Source organism: Podarcis liolepis (assembly GCF_965112155.1).
Source record: "Podarcis liolepis genome assembly, chromosome: 12".
NCBI classification, from domain to species: domain Eukaryota; kingdom Metazoa; phylum Chordata; class Lepidosauria; order Squamata; family Lacertidae; genus Podarcis; species Podarcis liolepis.
In genome coordinates this window covers 41,287,239-41,309,117 of record NC_139563.1, presented here as the reverse complement: position 1 = coordinate 41,309,117, position 21,879 = coordinate 41,287,239, and the positions used below count along the sequence as shown (strand labels likewise).

Sequence of the window (21,879 nt, the reverse complement as noted above, 5' to 3'; positions counted from 1 at the left end):
CTTAGCTTATACGTGAATCCGGCACTGGTATACACTGACATGTCTTGCAGGAATTCCAATCTGGTGTGGTGTCACACATTGCAATCGTAAGGTGAGATTCCCCCAGCATTAACACACAAGTCAATGAGACTTATTTTGGAATCAACCCGAAGCGTTTTGACTTAAATATGCATAAAGGTAAAGGGACCCCTGACCATTAGGTCCAGTTACAGACGACTCTGGGGTTGCGGCGCTCATCTCGCTTTATTGGCTGAGGGTGCCGGCGTACAGCTTCCGGGTCATGTGGCCAGCATGACTAAGCTGCTTCTGGCGAACCAGAGCAGCGCATGGAAACGCCGTTTACATTCCCGCCGGAGCAGTACCTATTTATTTTCTTGCACTTCGTGCTTTCGAACTGCTAGGTTGGCAGGAGCAGGGACCGAGCAACGGGCGCTCACCCCGTTTCGGGGAGTCGAACTGCTGAACTTCTGATCGGCAAGCCCTAGGCTCTGTGGTTTAACCCACAGCATCGCATAAATGCATGCTGCAGTGTAAATAAATGCCATCCATGTCTTGCAAGCATGGTGTTTGCAGGACACATAACGCAACCTTTGTGCTTAACAGACTTCCTCATTCAATTAACTGAGAGCACAACTCCATATTTGCAACTATCTCCTTAGGTTGACCAGGCAGCGGGGAGGGCTGAAGGCCACGCAAATATGTACATATTAGGATGTTGTAAATAAATGTTCATGGGACATTGGTCCAAGGCAACAAATGGTTCACATCTTTTGTCGTTTCCACTCCAGTGTTAAGCTCTGATGGAGAAGAAAATCACATACAACCAGCAAAATCTGCTTTGCCAACATAATGCCCATATTTAATCTTTTTAAACATGAAAAACCAGAGTAAAAAAAATCATTTAGTTTCATACAGTACGTTTTCATAGTCTCTTAGCAACATCCCACCTACAGTACTCAAAAGTCTGATGCGAAATATTTCTCAGTATTTAACAAGTGTATAACCAGCAACACAGTAAAGCAGAGTTTCTTTAGATGTAACAAGATCTAACTTGTTTAGCAAATGGCTTCCTTGCTCACTAAGGCCAGATCCTTTTTTACACAGACATTACCCAGTTATCTGAAGTTTGATGCTAGTATGAGAAAATGCTGTTGTGTGGCTCATCTTAACACCACACCAGCGTGAGGAGAAGCATTCCAGTGACTCTTAGTGCTGCCAGCATAACACAAGTGCTAGGCCCTAGAGTAGTTTTCACTAACCTGGTGCCCCTCCAATTGTTCTGGACTACAACTCCCATCAGCATATGCTGTCTGCAGCTTATGGGAGTTGTTGTCCAAAACATCTAGTGGTAGGTTGACAACAGCTGCCTTCGAGACTGCAACACAGGGGTATGTTATAAATAAAGTTGTACAGTCGTACCTCAGCAGTTGAACAGAATCCGTTCCGGAAGTCCGTTCGACTTCCAAAGCGCGGCTTCTGATTGGCTGCAGGAAGCTCCAGCAGCCAATCGGAAGCCGTGCAAGCCACACTGGACGTTCAAGTTCCAAAAGGAAGTTTGAAAACCGGAACACTCACTTCTGGTTTTCGATCGTTCGGGAGCCGAAACGTTCAACTCCCAAGGCGTTCGGGAGCTGAGGTACGACTGTACTTGGATCGTGAATTTGTAAATAAACAACAACCCAGAACAATGTAAATCAGGTTCTGTAATGTACAGGAACATGTTGTTTAAAATGAAATTGCATGCATTTATTTCACCACATAATTATCTAATTAGATGCACAAATATGGAAACTTTTAAAATAAGCAATACTTTACATTGTGCTGGTTATACTTTTCTAAAGACTTAAAAATAAAATGAAGAGACATTGTATAAGTAGGGAGGAAGCTTCTGTAGGAAGCCTAAAAATCAGGGCAACTTTCTTCTTTGATTTTTAAGCAGTGGATGCTAAATGGCTTACCTGTCCTTGATTAATAAAAAATATAGTTACTGAAATACCTGTATTATACCAAGTCAACAATTCATGTTTTGAAAGCATAAGCTGTCTCAAGACATCACCAAGTGGTTGTGCAACTGAAATTGGAAGAATGGGTTGTTTCCTAGTGGTCTGAGTTCTGTGTGCAGAAGACAATTAGATGCACATATTCCCTCTGAACTAGATTGAATTTTTTGAAACAACCTCTTAAAATAAAAAGCAGTAATACAAAATGCTCCAAAGTTTTATGCTGTGACAGGGCATCAAATCTACCTCCACCATTTAACAGCAGAAAATACTAAACATCTATTGAACCCATGAAGCTGCAATTCTTCACCTAAGCACAATGGGAGATGCAAGTTTGTACCTTCAAGCAATACAGTCATGTGAAATATTGAGGTTGTAAACTGGGGATTCAATGCTTTCCTTAAGGAAGAAGTAGAAAGAATTTTTCCTTCCATAGTGTGGTAACAATAAGGCCAGTCATAACGTTCTGGCTTATTTTAAGTGCCATTGTTTGTTTTTACTTCTTGATATTATAGGAAAATATTATTTTGAGATAGTATCTAGATGCAAAGGAAATCCTTGCGCCTGGGGATTTCTCATTGACATTTTTTAAAAGAACATCAAAATTATAGAAAAATAGACCTGGTGTCAGACAGACTATCTAACAGACCTTTGTTATGTACACCAAAAAAGGTTTAAGAAAACCTTTACAACTCTAACCTTAATAGAACACACTTGGGCAACAAACATACCTCGTGAGCCACTGACTGTGTCTTTTTTTGTTTCCCATTCCCATTTAAGCAGCATACAGGTGTATAAAGTGTACAGATTCAAAGGACACACAAACATATGCAATGAAGGTGTTTGATCAATCGTTTCCTTGAAATTTATCATGATTCTCTAAAACTACAGAGATTACAAGCTTCATCAGAAAAATTTCCTTCCAGATAAGAGTAGTGTGTCCAGCAACTTTAAGTGTCTATTAGCACATAAGAATCATAGAAGCAATAGATTTAAAAAAGTCAGCCCAATCCAGTACCTTTAACTGATCTGACAGATTTGCCATTTCACTTTTGATTCTGTAAGACTTCTCGAAGCAGCGAACTCGGCACACCGCAGTTAACCTGAAAATCTCTATAAACATGATGAACTCTCGAGACATTTGGTTCGGCAGCGCGTCACCTAAAGCATCGCTTCCGTTGTTCCCATGGGTCAACCACCTTTCGTTTGGTTAACTTCTTCACAGTTGAAAAATATTGTGAAGAAATTATATGCATGTTGTTTCAATTAGAACTATTTACATACATACACTTAAATATATACATACACAAACAATGTATTTCTTAAAAGTCGTAACATACCCAACATCTCTTCATACTATACATACATACAGCACATGTGCGCTTGTGCTTGGAGCTATCTAATCAGTTTACAATGAGACTTCCCCATGGAGCTCCTGAGCTTCCGAAAAGCAAAACAAATTTTCTGAGCTTCCTACTGAACCAAGATGAGATGCTCAAAGGGGGGGATAAACAAATTAAATCCATCTTCAGTTACTGTAGTGTCATTTATCCAAAATTCTGTTCTCTGCATATAGCCATTGTGCATTCTTGTTTATAGCAGAGCCAGTTAATTGGTCTTTACTGTAAGGGTGCAGTAATTAACAATCAATATCCGTAAGATTGAATGTAACCTCTTCACTTTTAGTGCAAATGGGGCTGTTTTTGGATAATCATGAAGAAATCTATGGCCATGTTGTCACTGAGGGAAAAAATGGTCAACCCGAAACGTTGTTATTGCATGGCAACAGAACATCTATCACACAGACAGCAAGTTCTTCTTCTCCACAAAAGGTACATACATACAAACAAACAAACAAACAAAAATAAACATTTTATAGCATGAAATAACCACAGTTAATTGACAGGAAGCAAGTCCATTCTATAAACAAGAGGTAAAAGCCTATGGGTGAACTTTAAAGGCCAGGAGTTCCTCAGAGTGCATGTTGTTTAAGGAACGCAAGTCAGGCAACTTCAAGAGTAGTTTTGTAAATATAGAGGCTTCGTTCGGATGGTTTTTTGTGATTAAGGTCCTAAGCACGCGGATTAGTGTTTCTTGCAGTGCTTCCACCGAGTTGACATTTTCTATTCCCGATCGTTCTAAACAACAGAAGAGAACGGAACGGAGACGGTTATTTGGTGTGCCAATTTAACACTGGTTAGTATGAAATTCAACTCTATGTTCAGCTATTCATTAAAGCATTTGTGTTAGTTAGTGGGAATTCAGGGTTGACTAATGCAAGAGTTAATACAAACGGAGGCATAAACCTACATACTGAAGCTTTTAGTTAGGTGCCTGTTTTGCAAAGCACTTCTCAACATCCTCACATAACAAAAAAATCCTACCCTAAGACAAAAGGGTTGTATTCAAGGTTAGCCAAACTCACCGAGTAGACCCACTGGAATTAGTGAACGTGACTAACTTATGTTCGTTTATTTTAGTGGGTTTACTCAAAGGTACCCCTGGAATGCAGAGCAGTGTCCCCTTATTTTGTGATGCTATGAACAATGCAGAACTCCTCTTCTTTTGTAGCAAGAGGAATTTTATGGAAAGGGAACAGGAATGAGGACCTGTTCTGCTCTACTCGCCAAGTACACGGGGCCACTGTATCTTCTGCTGTACAGCTCTGCAGCAACTAAGGGTCCACCCACACTTACCCTGTAATTTTTAGGCATTCGATTTTTAGGTTTCTTCTTTTGCCCCCAGGAAACTGCGTTGTTTACTGGTGAATCAGAACAAACACCAATGGGTTTTCTGCATATTAATGCTTCTTCCACTTCAGCAGTAAACAGTGGGTATTTTTCCCCCCGGGGAAAGTGGCAGGACAAAGGAAAAACCTCTTGGACAGTGCCTACAAAGTGTGGGCAAGCCTTTTGTCTGAAATATGATGGTCTCTGGTGGGGCACCCTGGGGGTCTAGGATAGTGTGGGTCTCCTGATTCAGGGAGAGAGGAAGATCCATAGGTGGAGAAAGGCCCATGTATGAAAGCATTCTCCTGCTTGGACTACTGCAAGGCGCTCTACGTGGGGCTACCATTGAAGGTGACCCGGAAACTACAACTAATCCAGAATGCAGCAGCTAGACTGGTGGCTGGGAGCAGCTGCCGAGACTACATAACACTGGTCCTGAAAGACCTACATTAGTTCTCAGTACGTTTCTGAGCACAATGCAAAGTGTTGGTGCTGACCTTTAAAGCCCTAAACGGCCTCGGCCCAGTATACCTGAAGGAGCGTCTCCACCCCATCGTTCAGTCCGGACACTCAGGACCAGCTCTGAGGGCCTCCTGGAGGTTCCCTCACTGAGAGATGTGAGGTTACACACATTTGCTGTTGTTGAAATTCTTCCACCCCACATCAATGACGGAAGGATATAATTCTCAGGTGCTCTGAAGAAACCCCCACTTATTTATAAAAATAAACAATACTCCCCAACCCATTAGCTAGATTTCTTTTATTCTGAAAAGACGACAAAGGTGCCGATTTTAAATCTGGAGATATACAAGAATATTTTATTACATGGTATGGATTAACTTTCTTACCAGCAGACACAAGGACCACAGCTGTAAACAAGCTCATTTCTTCATCACTAAGGTTCAGGGCATTTAGTTTCTCACTAAACTCAAACATGGAGTTGAGCAGATCACCAGCTCCCATTGAACGCAGATCGTCCACACTGTATTTCTTTCCACTAAGAAACGTGACAGTGCGATCCTTTGCATCAAATAAGGATGCAAACCGTACCATTAAAACCTACCCCAAAGGAAAAAAGAGCAATTAAAAAAAAGATTAGACCAATCTGCAGGAAATTAGGGATAAAAGAAGTCAGTGTGTAACACTATACATTGATAACGTTGCTTGTCTGACAGCTGATGAACAGGTACAATTGCTTTTTTAAACAGAAGGAATGTTGTTTCTGTACATGAAAACAGGTTTCCCCACAAAATGACCAGCACAGAAGCTTCCTGCATCACCAACATACCTCCACCTGTGTAATACTGTCTCTGGTCCACAGCCTACTTTTATATTACTCATTTGTTTATAAATCACCCTCCATGATTTTCTAAAGTATATATGGACACTATACAGGCTAAAATATTCTCACAATAAATGTCTGGACGAGATGAGTTAGCTTATACAAACTGATTTCAAGCAAAAAATAAAGTAAAATTAAGATTTTAAAAGGTAATGCAGAAAGGAGTACAGTGGAACCTCGTTTCTGAGCGTCTTGGAAGCTGAACGTTTCGGTTTTCGAACGCTGAAAACCCAAAAGCCATTGCTTCCGTTTTCAAACACGCCTAGGAAGTCGAATGGCTTCCGAGCCATGTTTCTCAATTTTTCTCAATTTTTCCAACCGTCCATTGCGCTTCAGTTGTCGAATGTTTCGGAAGTTTAATGGTCTTCCGGAACAGATTAGTTTGACAACTGAGGTTCCACTGTATTTTGGCTTAAAAAAACAGAAACAAGGAACATTTCCCTGCATGTCCTGCTCCCACATTTGCAGTCTGCTCTTGCTCTAGAAAAACAGGGGGAATTATTGGCCTAGATCATTTACCAGAACGGGTTTTAGTCAAAAACCAAAGCTTATATCATTACATGCATGCTCTGGAGAGAGAACATGCTAAGTGTGGTTGAGAATAAACTCACATGCAATGTCCCTGGAGGGGGACAGGGTAGTGGTGTCACAATATTAATATTAATATTAATAGTAATTTATTATTTATTCCCCAGCCATCACAAATTATCTTTTGAAAATATTTCAATAATAATAGTAAGTTATTTATTTCTACACCACCCATCTGGCTGGGTTTCCCCAGCCACTCTGGGCAGCTCACAACAGAACATTAACAACAGAATAAAACTTCAAACATTAAAAACTTCCCTAAACAGGGCTGCCTTCAGATGTCTTCTAAAAGTCAGATGGTTGTTTATTTCCTTGATATCTGACAGCAGGGCGTTCCACAGGGTGGGTGCCACTGCCGAGAAGGCCCTCTGCCTGGGTCCCTGTAACCTCACTTCTCGCAGGGAGAGAACTGTCAGAAGGCCCTCAGAGCTAGACCTCAGTGTCTGGGCTGAACAATGGGGATGGAGACGTTCCTTCAGGTATACTGGGCCAAGGCCATTTAGGGCTTTAAAGGTCAGCAACAACACTTTGAATTGTACTGGGAAAAGTACTGGGAGCTAATGTATGTTTTTCAGGACTGGTGTTATGTGGTCTCTGAGGCCACTCCCAGTCACCAGTCTAGCTGCCACATTCTGGATTAGTTATAGTTTCCAGGTCACCTTCAAAGGTAGCCCCACGTCGAGTGCAATGCAGTAGTCCAAGCGGGAGATAACCAGAGCATGCACCACTCTGGCGAGGCAGTCTGCGGGCAGGTAGGGTCTCAGCCTGTGTACCAGATGGAGCTGGTAAACAGCTGCCCTGGCCACAAAATTAACCTGCGCCTCCATGGACAGCTGTGAGTCCAAACTGACTCCCAGGCTGCATGCCTGGTCCTTCAGGGCCACAATTACCCCATTCAGGACCGTCGTCCACACCCACCCTTCCCGTCCCCCCAAAACAGTACTTCTGTCTTGTCAGGATTCAACCTCATCTGTTATGTGATTCAAAACAGTCCCACATCTAAGGCTATGTCACACTGACATTCTGTAAGGGTAAGAGGGTAAGAGAACTGAACTCATATTCCTGAGGGGAAGAACAAGCCAAAGTAGCAGTAGTTTTGTGCAAAGATAACCTCTGCCAAACATTTCGGACGACTGCTGCAGACAGCTACCAAAGTCATCAAAATAGCAGCGCTAACTTTTGATCCATTTTAAGGCTGCAGGGGGAAAGAAAAGGTCAGAACAAAATGAATCTATTATATATACAGCACGCCACAGCAAAACATCTGCAATACATTCAATTAAGATAATATTCACCTCAAAGGTTCCAGCCTTCAGAAGGTTTACTTGGTCGTGCTGCGAAAGGTCTCGGAAGCCTGGGACACGTTTGGCAAACTCCACCACTTCCTTCACAGCAGGAGTAAAGCTCATGGAAAATTCTTCCCAGACTTCATGACCAGACTTATTTGGGTCCACAAAAGGAGTCTTGTTCATTGGGCAAACCTAGATATTTATACACACAGTCTCAATATTCTTTTCCAAGCAAACTGGCCAAGATATTTCATAGTTTCAAAAATTACAATAATAGGAACATCAACAAAATATAGTTGGAGACTACATACTAAATGTGTGAGGCCTGGATTAAAATTAAATATGTGTTATGATCCACAGTACAGTTTAATGAAAAAATATTATTATGAAAGATTCACTTCCAAGACGCAGCAATTCTTAAAATCAGAGCTTAAATTGGTCGGCTGCATCTTCCTGAAATCTGCGTGTGTATTTGATCTCTCTTCTGCTTTCCAATGCACATTAAAAACATGGCATACAAAGCATGAGAGAAAGAGAGAAGCTTAAAAGTTGCATTTAATTCTCAAGTAAAAATACTGTGAGCCTGATCACCAAGTTTTCGGTGAAATACGGCAGCTGGTTAAGTTTCACTGACACTAATTTTCCTAGCAATTCGCAATTCATTAGATGACAGTTAAGTCTTATTACCCAACTGACTGAATTCTATAAAGGCTGCTCTACACATGCTAAACAGGTTTTAGATTTACAACAATACGCCCAGCCAAGGCTTGTGTTTGAGCACTTCTCCCTCTTCTGGAGCCATTGCGGGGAGTAGTTCACTTCTGCTTCCATTTTTGATTAACCAGAGTTTGCCGAGTTGTGACAAACTGTGGTTAATTTTAACTCCTGTTAGCTGAAGCAAGGCAACCTCATGCCATAGTTTATGCAGATGGATACATTTCGAGTTTGGATAACACAGCAAACTGGGATTGGTTAAAAAACGGGAAGCAGAAGATTCCCAAGATTAGAAACAAACCATATTTGGGGTTTCATAAAATATACCTCAGTTAAACACAATAATGGCAAACATTTCCCACTATCAGTCATTTTCCCAACCATACTTTTTTTCCCAATTGGAAAGAGGTTCTTTTAGCGATGGGCCAATTGATTTTGGCAACCCCCCGCCCCCCCAAAACACCTCAGTAATCTCCCTCTCGTATTTTTTGTTGTTGTCATTACCCTGAGGATATTATTTCACTAAACAAGGTAGTCCCAGGGAGAAGCCACTCCCAGCCCATGTGACTAGTCTGAACCTACGCCAAGTAACAATCCCTCAGAGAACTGTGCAAGAGAAATTAAGAATTAGTTGTACCAGGTGCATCCTTTCTCCGGGGTTGCAGGGGTAAGCATTCATAGGCACATGCTGAGGAAAGCCACTTTCAGGCCTACCATTGCAACTTTTTGAGGTGGCGCCATTAGCAATGTTCACCGAATGGCTGTTTGTAAAGCAAAGGTTACTACACCCATTTGGATAATGCATGTTGTTTCGCCCTTTGTGTTGTCCAATGAAATGTTGTTCATTTCCACCATGATGGGCGCAGCTTATGCCACTATTATTGGTTTCGCTACCACCACCGTATTTTAGGTTTCTCTCCATATTCTGGGGCTGCCCAGGAGTGGGAGGGTTTTCGGGTTGCTCCTGGTTGTACATAAAGGTATCTTTGTGGGCTCTGGTCACCATGCCAATCACTTCTTCCTTAGCAATGTCAGAGGGGGGAGGGGGAGGAGGGGGGAGGAGGAGAGCAGGAGGAGGAGGAGAACGGCCGCCGGCATTTTTCTGCTCTTCTTGCCGTTTGGCGCTCAGCTCTTCTTGAGGCAGCAGAAGCAAAGGTTCCTGGCTCTCTTTCGAGGCTTCGCTGGACAAATGATCGCTGAACTGGGTGTTCATCATGGTTTTCATGGCGCTTTGCATCTCGATCAACATCCTCTGCTTCTCACGTTTAGGAATCCGGCCAAATCGAACGGCTTCGGAAAAGGAACAAAACCAAAACAAGACTCTTTAGCTACACGCGGGCTGACAAATTCTAGCGGAAATGCTGCACAAGCAAACAAAACTCTCTCCTGCTTCAAAAACTAATCAAAACACAGAGAATGACATGCCACTCGGTGCATTTTTTTACTGGAGTACGCAGTACAGACACCTCTTTTTTGTTGTTAAAAAGTGTGGCACTTACTGTAACAGCTTCACAGTAAGTACCGGCACCTATGTTTGTAGGGGAAAAAGCACTGGTGCCACTGATTAAACCAATGAGTGTATTTTTGACGGTAGTTCTCCAAACAAGGACTAGGGGACTATGATACTTGTTCTCTGAGCCCAAAGCAGCTTCAGATGTGTGTGGTTTCTCAAAAAGGAGCTTCGACTAAAAGGCCAAACAGCAAACTGCTTTTGAAAAGGGAAGGAACTTTTACATGATTACATGAAAAAGGAGGGAACTTTTACATGATTTGCTGGTTGAATTGACCCATATGTAACCCACCTTCCAGCCACATGAGGAAAGGCAGGTTATAAATGCATATACAGTGGTACCTCAGGTTACATACGCTTCAGGTTACAGACTCCACTAACCCAGAAATAGTACCTTGGGTTAAGAACTTTGCTTCAGGATGAGAACAGAAATCGTGCTCCGGTGGCGCGGCAGCAGCGGGAGGCCCCATTAGCTAAAGTAGTACCTCAGATTAAGAACAGTTTCGGGTTAAGAACGGACTTCCAGAACGAATTAAGTACTTAACCTGAGGTACCACTGTAGTAGTAATAATAATAATAATAATAAATACGGTAATTTATACACCGCCCATCTGGCTGGGTTTCCCCAGTGAAGTGTGCTTGAGCATTGTCTTTGCATAAAGTTGCAGGAGGGCCAGAATTCAACTCTCGATGGCTGTGGCTGGAAGACCTTAATATATTTTTGATTCGACTTTAGGGGGTGGGGGGGAGAGAAACACCTTTTGCATTTAGTACCATTAATATGAGTCTTGAGTAAGTGCATACTTGTTTGGCCGTAAGCCACAACAGTATGAAGGTACTTAACCCGAGGTACCACTGTAAATAAAGTCGTAAAAGGATCATCTGTCTGAATGGAGGCATTCCCTGGGCTTGAAGCCGCCTAAGGAACTTTACCAGAGAAAGCAGCCCATATTGGCTGCCCCGGTTAGCAATGTGTTTTCGCAACTTGCAGTGGTAAGAGATTGCTTTGACTTCCTTTCCCACAAACACAAGCAATAACACGATGCAGGAAGCAGTTTTCATGCCGCAAGTGGAAGAAGTAACAGCCGTCACTTGTGTAGCTAAGAACAAGCTACGTCGTCGTTTTAAAAAGGCATGGCCGCTTACAGTTTAGCAGCTCATGTAAAGTATAAAAACATGTTGGTTTCAGGGAGAAGAAAAACAGCCCCTTATGCCGGTCTGCCAATATGGGGGAAAGATGGTGTCAAGCAAAATCAGATTCAGGTTGGACAACCACTATTATTGCCTCCCAGCTGTAGGACTGGTTTGCATGTGTTTCCTCCCAAGGCCCCTTAAACTCTCAATCCCCTTAGAAATTAATGCATATTGTTTCACCATTTCCTGTACTTTTCCATGTACAAGACTAGGTTGTTTTCTTTTAAAATCATGCTAAAAAGTGGGGGTCGTCTTATACAAGGTTAGTGCATAGGGTGGACGTTTGACTGGTTGCTGCCGAGGCTGTCAGGGGCTATTGTGCGTGTTATTGGTTGCTGCGTCAACGGGTGGTGTTGATTGGCTGACACTCCGGTAGTTGGATGGGTGATTGGCAGCTTCTGCCGGCGATGGGACAGATGGGAGGCGGACTTAGCGATGCGTGAGCAATCTTCGGCAATCCCCCCTACGAAAAGCTCAAAGACTCTGTGCCATCTCCCCCCATTTTCTCAAATTTGAGTCCCCCAAAATTGGGGATGTCTTATACATGGGGGGTGGGGGTGGGCGTCTTATAGACAGAAAAGTATGGTATATTGTCCATTCTCAGTGCAATGGATACAGTTTATATCACGGGCAGAAAGCTCATTACCAGGCTTCACATGCACTACCTCTGTAATCCTTACCACAGTCCTGTATGCTCTGTCAGTATTTTCCCAATTTTGCCCCCCCCCCCCACCAAAGGAAGGAGTGTAATAAAAAAATAACAGGTTGTCATTAAGGCATCTCATAAGTTCATGGTTGGGGTGACATTTGAATCAGTTTGCATGTCACACCATTACTCAACACCAGGGTTTCCCAAACGTGGGTCTGCGGCTATTTTTTGGACTACAACTCCCATCATCCCTAGCTAGCAGGACCAGTGGTCAGGGATGATGGGAACTGTAGTCCAAAAACAGCTGGTGACCCAAGTTTTTGGAAAAACCTGTTCTAGACCAACTTTTTATAATTAGGTATGAAAAGCACTACAATTCACCTTTTTGAAGCTAACTGCTCTCAATATAGAAACATACCATCTCTTGACATCCCAACCGACAAACATTTTTTGAACCGGCACTGCTGGCACCTGTTCCTATTCATTCTCATTATAGAGCAGTTATTATTCTTCAGGCACTTCTTGTATTTGATATTCTGCTGGATGCTTCTTCTGAAAAAGCCCTGAAAAGAACAAGCAACTGTTAAGTTTCAAACCACCTTTTTTTTTGCAAGCAATTTTCAAGCATGCCTCATCAACAGAAACTTGCATTGTAACCTGGAATCTGGCTGTTGACAATAACATGCCAACTGATGTCCCCAACCAAGCACATTTCAGTAGTGCTTTTTTTCTGGAGATACACATAAAGGTAAAGCTAAAGGGACCCCTGACCACTAGGTCCAGTTGTGGCCGACTCTGGGGTTGCGGCGCTCATCTCGCTTTACTGGCCGAGGGAACCGGCGTACAGCTTCCAGGTCATGTGGCAAGCATGACTAAGCCACTTCTGGCAAACCAGAGCAGCGCACGGAAGCGCCGTTTACCTTCCCGCCAGAGCGGTACCTATTTATCTACTTGCACTTTGATGTGCCTTTGAACTGCTAGGTTGGCAGGAGCAGGGACCGAGCAACGGCAGCTCAACCCGTCGCGGGGATTCGAACCGTCGACCTTCTGATCGGCAAGTCCTAGGCTCTGTGGTTTAACCCACGGCGCCACCCGCGTCACTCGAGGTACGCATACCCCTCAACATTTTGTGATCCAAGTTTGGCCTCATTGAGGGGCAGTATTTCAATATGAGTAGGAAAATGAGTGTACCCTTAAACATATTGTTTTAATAGAAAAAGCACTGCATTTCAATATTGCAAGTCCTGGACATTGAGACCCCCCAAAGGATGGAAGGTCATAATAACAAGACTCGCTTAGGAGATTCTGGATAGTTTTAAAGCTTGTAGGGTTAGGGTTTTAGAGCTGCAACAAACATTTGCTTCCCCCCCAACCACCAGGTACATCTGCACTTGTCCCTGAAATTCTATTCGCCAACTGCTCCAATAAGATATTCACATTATAAAATTATACTTCACCTTGCACCCCTCACAGGCATGGACCCCATAGTGAAATCCTGAAGCAACATCTCCACAGACTTTACACAGCAGGACCATACCATTAAATTCTATAAATAGAAAAATAAGCATTACAACCTAATAGAAACAACACATATTTGACTTACGTTACATTCTTTTTGTTAAAGAGGCAAATTCCAGTATACCTGAAGGAGCGTCTCCACCCCCATCGTTCAGCCTGGACACCGAGGTCCAACTCTGAGGGCCTTCTGGAGGTTCCCTCACTACGAGAAGTGAGGTTACAGGGAACCAGGCAGAGGGCCTTCTCGGTAGTGGCGCCCGCCCTGTGGAACACCCTCCCATCAGATGTCAAGGAAATAAACAACTATCTGACTTTTAGAAGACATCTGAAGGCAGCCCTGTTTAGAGAAGTTTTTAATGTTTGATATTTTATTGTGTTTTTAATATTCTGTTGGGAGCCGCCAAGAGTGGCTGGGGAAACCCATAAATAAACAATAAATTATTATCATTATCACTATTGACAATATGGGCGTAATATGAATTCCACACGTCTTCCCACTTTGTTGATTCCCTCAACTAAGAAACAAAATGGTATCTAGGACTTAGAGCGAGGATTCCCAAACTTGGGTCTCCAGCTGTTGTTGGACTACAACTCCTATCTGCTTAGTAAGTGGGATAAGTGCTCAGGGAACATGGGAATTGTAGCCCAACAAAAGCTGGAGACACAAGTTTAGGAAAGCCTGCTTTAGTAGTTGGCCTAGGACAGGAGTAGCTAACCTGTGGTTTTCGAGATCTTGCTTCACACTATCCTTGACCATTCAGATCATTAAGCTGGGGCCAATGGGAGTTGGGGAGTCTAATGACCATAGGCTGGCTATGGTCACTCAAGAACTGAGCTATCGGCCCCAGTCATCATGGCCAATGGTTAGGGTTGATGGGAATCTTACAACATCGAGAGGGCCACAGGATTCTATCCCTTGCCTTAGGACCACTCTAGGAGGCCTGCATAGAATAACCATGCATGTGACCATCACAGAGATGCTTCCCCACTTGGGAAGTACTCTAAAAAAAGAAAAAATACTGTCTCTAAATTTCCCTCTGCCTTTTGCTGTCTTCAGCCTGCATGTTTATCATAGTACCATCACAAAATCGTAGCACCAAGGCAAAATATCAGAGAACAGCAAACAGATACATCTGCTTTGTGACACAAAAATGTGAGCACTGCAGTATGTTGGTGCCATCATAGTAAACACACTTTCACAAATGTGTAGGATTCAAATGCTGGCCATGACTTGTCATATGAAGTTTATTATTATTATTATTAAAAGGTAAAGGGACCCCTGACCATTAGGTCCAGTCGTGGCTGACTCTGGGGTTGCGGCGCTCATCTTGCTTTACTGGCCGAGGGAGCCAGCGTACAGCTTCCGGGTCATGTGGCCAGCATGACTAAGCCGCTTCTGGCGAACCAGAGCAGCGCACGGAAACGCCGTTTACCTTCCCGCCGGAGCGGTACCTATTTATCTACTTGCACTTTGACATGATTTCAAACTGCTAGGTTGGCAGGAGCAGGGACCGAGCAACGGGAGCTCACCCCATCACGGGGATTCGAACCGCCAACCTTCTGATCGGCAAGTGCTAGGCTCTGTGGTTTAACCCACAGCGCCACCCGTGTCCCGCTATTATTATTATTATTACCCTGAAGTTATTTGAAACCTGTATCCTAGGGCAATCTTTTTACTACCAAATGTGCATGTGTGTATATATCCATAGACAATATTTGTGTACATATACATATAGATGTAGATACATTGGTACCTTGGTTGTTAAACTTAATCCATTCAACTCCCGGACCACTCAGAAACCAAGGCATGGCTTCCGATTGTCTGGAGGAGCTTCCAGCACTCAATTGGAAACCGCGAAAGCCACGTCAGACATTCGGCTTCGGAAAAACGTTTGCAAACCGGAACAGTCACTTCTGGGTTTGTGGTGTTTGGGAGCAGATTTGTTCAGGAACCAAGCCGTTCGACAACCAATATACTACTGTATACACACAAATATACAGTGGTATCTCTAGATACGAACGGGATCTGTTCCGGAGCCCCGTTCGCATCTAGAGGTAAACGTAAGTAGCGACGGCATGTCTGAGCACGCACGCGTCGCTTTTCGCCGCTTCTGTGCATACGTGACGTCATTTTGAGCGTCTGCGCATGCGCAAGCGGCGGAACCCGGTAGTAACGCGCTCCATTACTTCCGGGTTGCCAAGAAGCGCAACTTGAACGCGCTCAACTCGAAGCATATTTAACCCGAGGTATGACTGTACCACCAAATTGCAAACAAAGAAACACCCTGGGTGCTGACTTTATCAAGGATGAAAATCTTGTTATCCGTGAATCATGTTGGAAACAGTTTCCAAGTAGAGTCAAATACAGAATCAACAGTTAGGAAGATTAGCAACCACTTCAGCACCAAGCAAATTCGAGGAAAATTATTTCTAATTTAGCTCTACAGATAACAACCAAGTTGCTGCTGGCCTCTGGGAAAAAAACCACATAAGAAATCTTGTAAAAAAAAAACCCAAACCAAACCATGTTCTATTACAGTAATCCAAGATTTTATACTGGGATTACGTTCTGGGATAGCAGCCCAAGCCAAAATTGCATACAGGCAACTCTCGATTTGTGCAATGGCAAAGCACACACTTTTCCCTCAGAGATGCCTCTGTTTCAAAAGCATCAGTTACTAGGGGATGGGAAAGACCTTAGCCTGAGACCGGGTGTGGGAGCGCTACCAGTTAGATTAGGCAGTATTGGGTGAGGTGGACCCAGTATGGAATATGGCATCTTATAGTCCTTCTACATTTAAAATAATATACACAGGAAAACTTGGGTGCTGTTACAGATTGAATCTAGCACTATGGAAGATAGAATCTGTGGATGATGAGTTTTATTTTGGTGTTCCCACTACTAACCGTGTACAGTGTGCTGCCAAACTTTTACCTGCTTTCTGTTCGGTAATTTGCTTCAAATTTACTGTAAGAAGACATCATGAGCTGTATAAAAGCAACCTTTTACACAACTGGAAGCCTCGATGGCCTCAAAATGGGGAAGGTTGCTTAACTGGGATGGTTGGAGGGGGACAAGTCTGGGGGTCCTTTTATAGTCAGATCTCGACTTTTAAACTTACTTGTGGACCACAGGACAACATGGCCTGTTGGCACCACTTTGCACTGGGAGGCCGGAGCTCCAGTTTGCCAGAGGTTGAGAACCAGAGCTACAGTCTATCTAGAAGGAAGGAAGTCAGAGGTTAAGCACTGAATGTTAAGTGCTACAGGCTCTAGGCAGAAGGATGCCCTCAGGCCGCAGACAAAGATATTTATTTAGTGTGGACAACATATCAATGATCAATTCAGGTGTTATGTTTGCCAATCATGGTTTGGAGATTGGGAATTCCCAATGTGTTTAGAGGCTTCTTCCTCCAGCTCCTCCCTTTTAGGTTTTGCTATAAGCATAGCATGCCCTTATGCCTGAATCAGGACTAAATATGGATAGTGCTAACTAGGAGAGTCTCCAAACCATAGTTTGAAAAATCCTGATCTGTAGTCAAACCCAGACCAGCCCCAGCAGCAAAGCACAGGGGAGAAGATGGAGCCCTAAGCACATTCCCTCCCATTCTCCCAACCATAGACTGGAAACATGATGCCTGAATTGAGCCTAAACAAAAGCAGAGCTACTACAAATGAATACTTACTTGTAAGTCCACCATGACCCTTGGCCAATGCAGTTACACTTGGCTGGCTGGCCTTAACGCGGTCATCTAACTGGTCATTCTTTGGTACTCCATCAGAGCCCTCTTTGCTCTTGCTGCTAGAGCTGCCGTCTGAAGAGGAGCTGTTTGGTGACTGCGGTACAGGTGATGAGGACAGGAAGCTGCTCTCCGATCCCTCGCTGTGGCACGAGGCAGGGCTAGAGGCTGAACTTGAAGAACTGATGTAAGCAATCACACCACCTGTCGAAGGAAGCAGGAATAGTCTACCAGCTCACAGATCCACTTTACAATCCACTTCCAGAAGTCTCTCCCGCACCACATGTAAACAACCCCCAAATGCCTTTCTAGTTTTCAGAATCGGATCACAATACGTATTATAGTTGTCTTGCTTTTAGCAATATGCTCCAAAACAAGACACAGTTTATGAAATTAGTTAAGAACGGAAAGTAGAAAATGCAAGTATTTGATAGCTTTTGTTTCTGAAAGATTGGAAGAAAGGGAATCGGTGGGATAGACTTGCTAAGTATTCTATACGATTTATGCTGTATGCGTGATGTTCCATTATTATTTTTATCTTTTTGTTTGTAAGCTGCTTTGGGATTTATATGAATAAAAAGCAGCATAGAAATAGAAGAAAAGACAAGACAAGACAAGACAAGACTTGAGACTGCAGGTAGATTTTCCTTTTCTTTCATGTCTATGAGACAGCAAGCTTAAAACACGTGCACAAGTGTGTTGACAGAAAAGCATTATAAAAGTGTAACAAATAAATAATAGAGAACTCTTAGCACCAACAAAAACTATAATCCTTATTTATTTCACATGTATCACGTTCTTCCACTAAAAGGAGCTCAGGGGAGCTTGCATATGGTTCCTTAACAGGCTCCATGGCGGGTTTAGCTGCAGCCCCATTGTGTACTGACAGGCCTCCCTCTGGGCAACAAAGTGGCACGGTCTCAAAAACAACAAAAAGGAAGAAAGAAGTATTTTCATCCATGAAGGATGAACAGAAAGAAAAACATGGAGCAATTTGCTTGGCGCACCTCTATAATTCACCAGGGACTGCCGCTTTTCGAAAGACAAACGGGTATCTCTACAAATAATAATTCCACAATGAAAGCTTCTCCCAAAGAACCCTGGGAACTGTAGAGAGCCTTTTGTTCAACAATCATAGTTCCCCTTCATAGAAAGACAATTCCCTGGGTTCTTTGGAATGAATGAAAGACAATCAGGGACAGATACTCCCCCCAAGGGTAACTTTTTCACAAGCACATAAATAAACTCAGGCTGCGATGGTCTCAGAACTTACTCTGAAGAAGTCCTATGGTCAACAATGGGACGACTCCAAAGCAAGTGGTTTGATCATTGTGGCCATTGGCGCCTGCATCTCCCCACAGGCTTTCTGCAAGGATGCAGGTTCCCAAGTAACTGAAGTGCTTTTGAAATTTTTACCTGATATTCTACCTTGCAAAATAAGAGTGAATGTTCTTGAGAGATGCATCTTCAGTTATACACGGATGGGAGTCAGTTTGTGTGTTGAAAAAGATCCCCATTTCCAGGTCATATGACAGCTGAATAACCCCTCAGAGAACACAATTCCTAGAACAAATGATTTTTTTAATATAAAAATGTACTTTTTGAAACCAGCTTGCTTCTCACTCTCATTTTTCTAAGTGAACTTACATATCTCACAGCTTTCACATTTTTATTGTTAGGATTCTGTCTTAGCTTCTCTCCCTTTGTTTATTATTATGTGGAAAAGCCACTTTCCAGTGATTGCAAAGGGGGAAAAGGAAAATTCTGCATTAGCAGAATTTCAAAACCTACAGATGAACTTTCCCCTCTCTTGGAATATACAAGTCCTAAGTCGAAGAGCCTTATTTTAATTACATTTTCTGTGAAGACACGAGACTGGCATTCTACTTTAAGATTATTGTGGGTGCCTCCAAATGGGTACTTTTCATGGGATTCGAACTCCCCACACATGCATGACTACAATTTGGAGGGCATCAAAGTCTGTCCCCCTTCCCCGTTTAATGCGGACTTCCGCTTCCCGGGGAAAATAAAATAAAAACAAGAAACCCCAAACCCTGTTGCCAACAAACCATTTGCTGCATTAAATGACCGGTAAAGGTAAAGAGACCCGTGATCATTAGGTCCAGTCGTGGCCGACTCATCTTGCTTTATTGGCCGAGGGAGCCGGCGTACAGCTTCCAGGTCATGTGGCCAGCATGACTAAGCCGCTTCTGGCAAACCAGAGCAGAACAAGGAAATGCTGTTTACCTTCCCGCTGGAGCGGTACCTATTTATCTACTTGCACTTTGTCGTGCTTTCGAACTGCTAGGTTGGCAGGAGCTGGGACCGAGCAACAGGAGCTCACCCCGTTGCGGGGATTCGAACCGCCAACCTTCTGATCGGCAAGTCCTAGGCTCTGTGGTTTAACCCACAGCGCCACCCGCGTCCCGCATTAAATGAACTTGCTTGCAAATTCAGCCCCATATGGAAGTACCCCACAATCCAACATTAGCTGTTTCCTAAAGCAAAGACTGGTGCAATTGTGGGGGGGGGGGGAGCGCCAACGCACAGCTAAGTCCACAGCTACTATCATATCATACAGGCTTCTTCACAACAACTGATGTGCAGGAGCTGATCTTGCAGACTGAGCCCATTTTCTCCAGGTTCCGGCAAGTGCCAGAAAGAAAAATCACCCCCATTCTCAGGGCACGCCACCGCCGCCCATGGAATAGCTTGCAACATGGTGACAGCCACCATGTGGCATTTGTTATGTGTGAATCAGCCCCAAGGCAGCAATCCGGAACATGCTTACTTGAAATTGGGGAGATCAGGCATTATATTGAAGGCTGTTGCTTTTGTGTTAATGTCTCTGTAACTGCTTTCATGACCTATTAGATTCACATTTTATCAGTACTCTACAGCAGCATTACTAGGAAGTATATTTGGGGAGAAGAGAGCAGGTAAAATATATTTTCAGGGAGCATGTTCCCTCTTACATTCATGCTCCTAAGTAAATCTGCATAGGTTTGAGGTCTAAATGTCCTTCAAACATTGTGATTCTCAAAAATCCTTAAGAAAATATCTTCACATTGAGATTGCCCTCCACAAGGAATAATTTATAAAATCATGGCACAGTCCTAACCTCTTCACATATGCCAGGTTAACGTTTGTCATCTCTAATTCATAAGTAACCACTATAGTACCAATGACAGAAGTAGATTTAGGCTGCAATGAAAATTACGTAAGGCTTGGGGCTCCATAATTATTTATATTTAAGACCGGAGAGGGAGAATTATTAGCATTCCAGTGACGCATTTGGTAATGAAGCTTTGTATCAAAGGCGAAGCCCCATTGCAAATAAAACATGAAACGCTTTCAAAACTTTCAACGGCATTCAAATTTGGACATATATAAACCCACATCCTAGCAGTGTCATGTGAAAAATGCTGCTTTTGCGTGTGAAAAGAGATGGACACATGTGCACAGAATAATGCAAATTATTATAATTATAGCTTACTGAGCATGTGCTTTGCCAGGAAGTCATTACGTAACCTACTAGCATAGTCTCAATATCAGTTTAGTAAGGAAGTTTAACATACACATAAGCAGTCATGTGTAAATGTGTACAATGACTCAGGCAGGGAAAATGCTGAACAACCTACACACAGGCTAAATAATAGGAAGCATGGAGTTGGGACTTATAGGGCAATGACCCCCCCCGGGACCAAGCAAACATTTACATTCCCAAAGATCTCTATTGGGAGGGGTGCTGTTTCATATTCACAAAGGATCTTGCTCACAACAAACCGCTCAGGGTGATGAAAACGAGAGAGAGAGGCTATGAAGAGCTCTAAAATGATTTATCCAAACTAAATGAATGGGCAACAAAACAGCAACTGAAGTTCACGTAGAATGGTGAACAGAGAACGGTGCAGAGAAAATAAATTCACATATACACAAGAGGGGACCTTAACTGGGTGTGACTAGGATCCTAGTAGGGTCACAGTAGATAGCTTTGTGAAAATATCAACTAGATTTGCAATAGCAGCAAGAAAGGCAAACTCCGTTTTTAAGAATTATTAGGAATGGGAGTGAAAATAAAATGGCCATTAGCATTGTACCTTTCCATAATGCTTTCTCCTCTTCTCTGTACTTTTACAAGGTGATTCCCCTCCTCCTCCTGTTTCCCTGTGTCTATTTTTAGGGACCTGTCAAGACTGCTTTTTGTAAAGCACTATGTATATTCACACAGTGCTATGGACATCCATAGTGCTGGATTCAGAACACTTTCTTTTTAGCGGAGGGAAAAAAAGTTGGCCAGGACAGAACACGAACATTACATTGCTATGACAAACATGTGATTGGTGTAGAGAAAGCATATAAGGACATTTCTCTCTCTTTCTCGCAACACCGCAATTTGGAACAACTTGATTACATTAACTGACAGTGCACGTAAGGTAGAAGTACATGGAATGCATAAATAACACAGAGGATCTGCTGTCACAAGATGTGATTGGTGTTTACTAGCTAAGAGGGCCGTAAAAAGATTAGACCAGAAATGAGGAATGTATGGCCCTCCAGAAATTTCTGGACTACAACTCCCATCATCCTTGACCATTGGTCATGC

The 21,879-nt window shown here is 43.1% G+C and overlaps 1 protein-coding gene across 3 annotated transcripts in view; it reads right to left on the bottom strand.

Moving 5' to 3' along the window:
- Nucleotides 1–834: 834 nt before the first annotated feature.
- The window catches only part of NR1D2 (nuclear receptor subfamily 1 group D member 2), a 25,574-nt gene continuing 4,529 nt past the window's right edge, over nt 835–21,879 (bottom strand). For 2 of the 3 annotated variants that reach the window (XM_083468232.1, XM_083468234.1), the window contains exons 2-8: nt 17,220–17,477; nt 13,473–13,561; nt 12,434–12,578; nt 9,300–9,952; nt 7,955–8,140; nt 5,578–5,788; nt 835–4,138 (exon numbers count right to left, since the gene is read on the bottom strand). In XM_083468232.1, the coding sequence (XP_083324358.1) occupies nt 3,942–4,138; nt 5,578–5,788; nt 7,955–8,140; nt 9,300–9,952; nt 12,434–12,578; nt 13,473–13,561; nt 17,220–17,477 (1,739 nt within the window). In that variant the 3' untranslated portion in view covers nt 835–3,941. Of the gene's footprint in view, nt 4,139–5,577; nt 5,789–7,954; nt 8,141–9,299; nt 9,953–12,433; nt 12,579–13,472; nt 13,562–16,655; nt 16,754–17,219; nt 17,478–21,879 lie in introns of all 3 variants that reach the window. The other variant, XM_083468233.1, reaches the window with a different exon arrangement.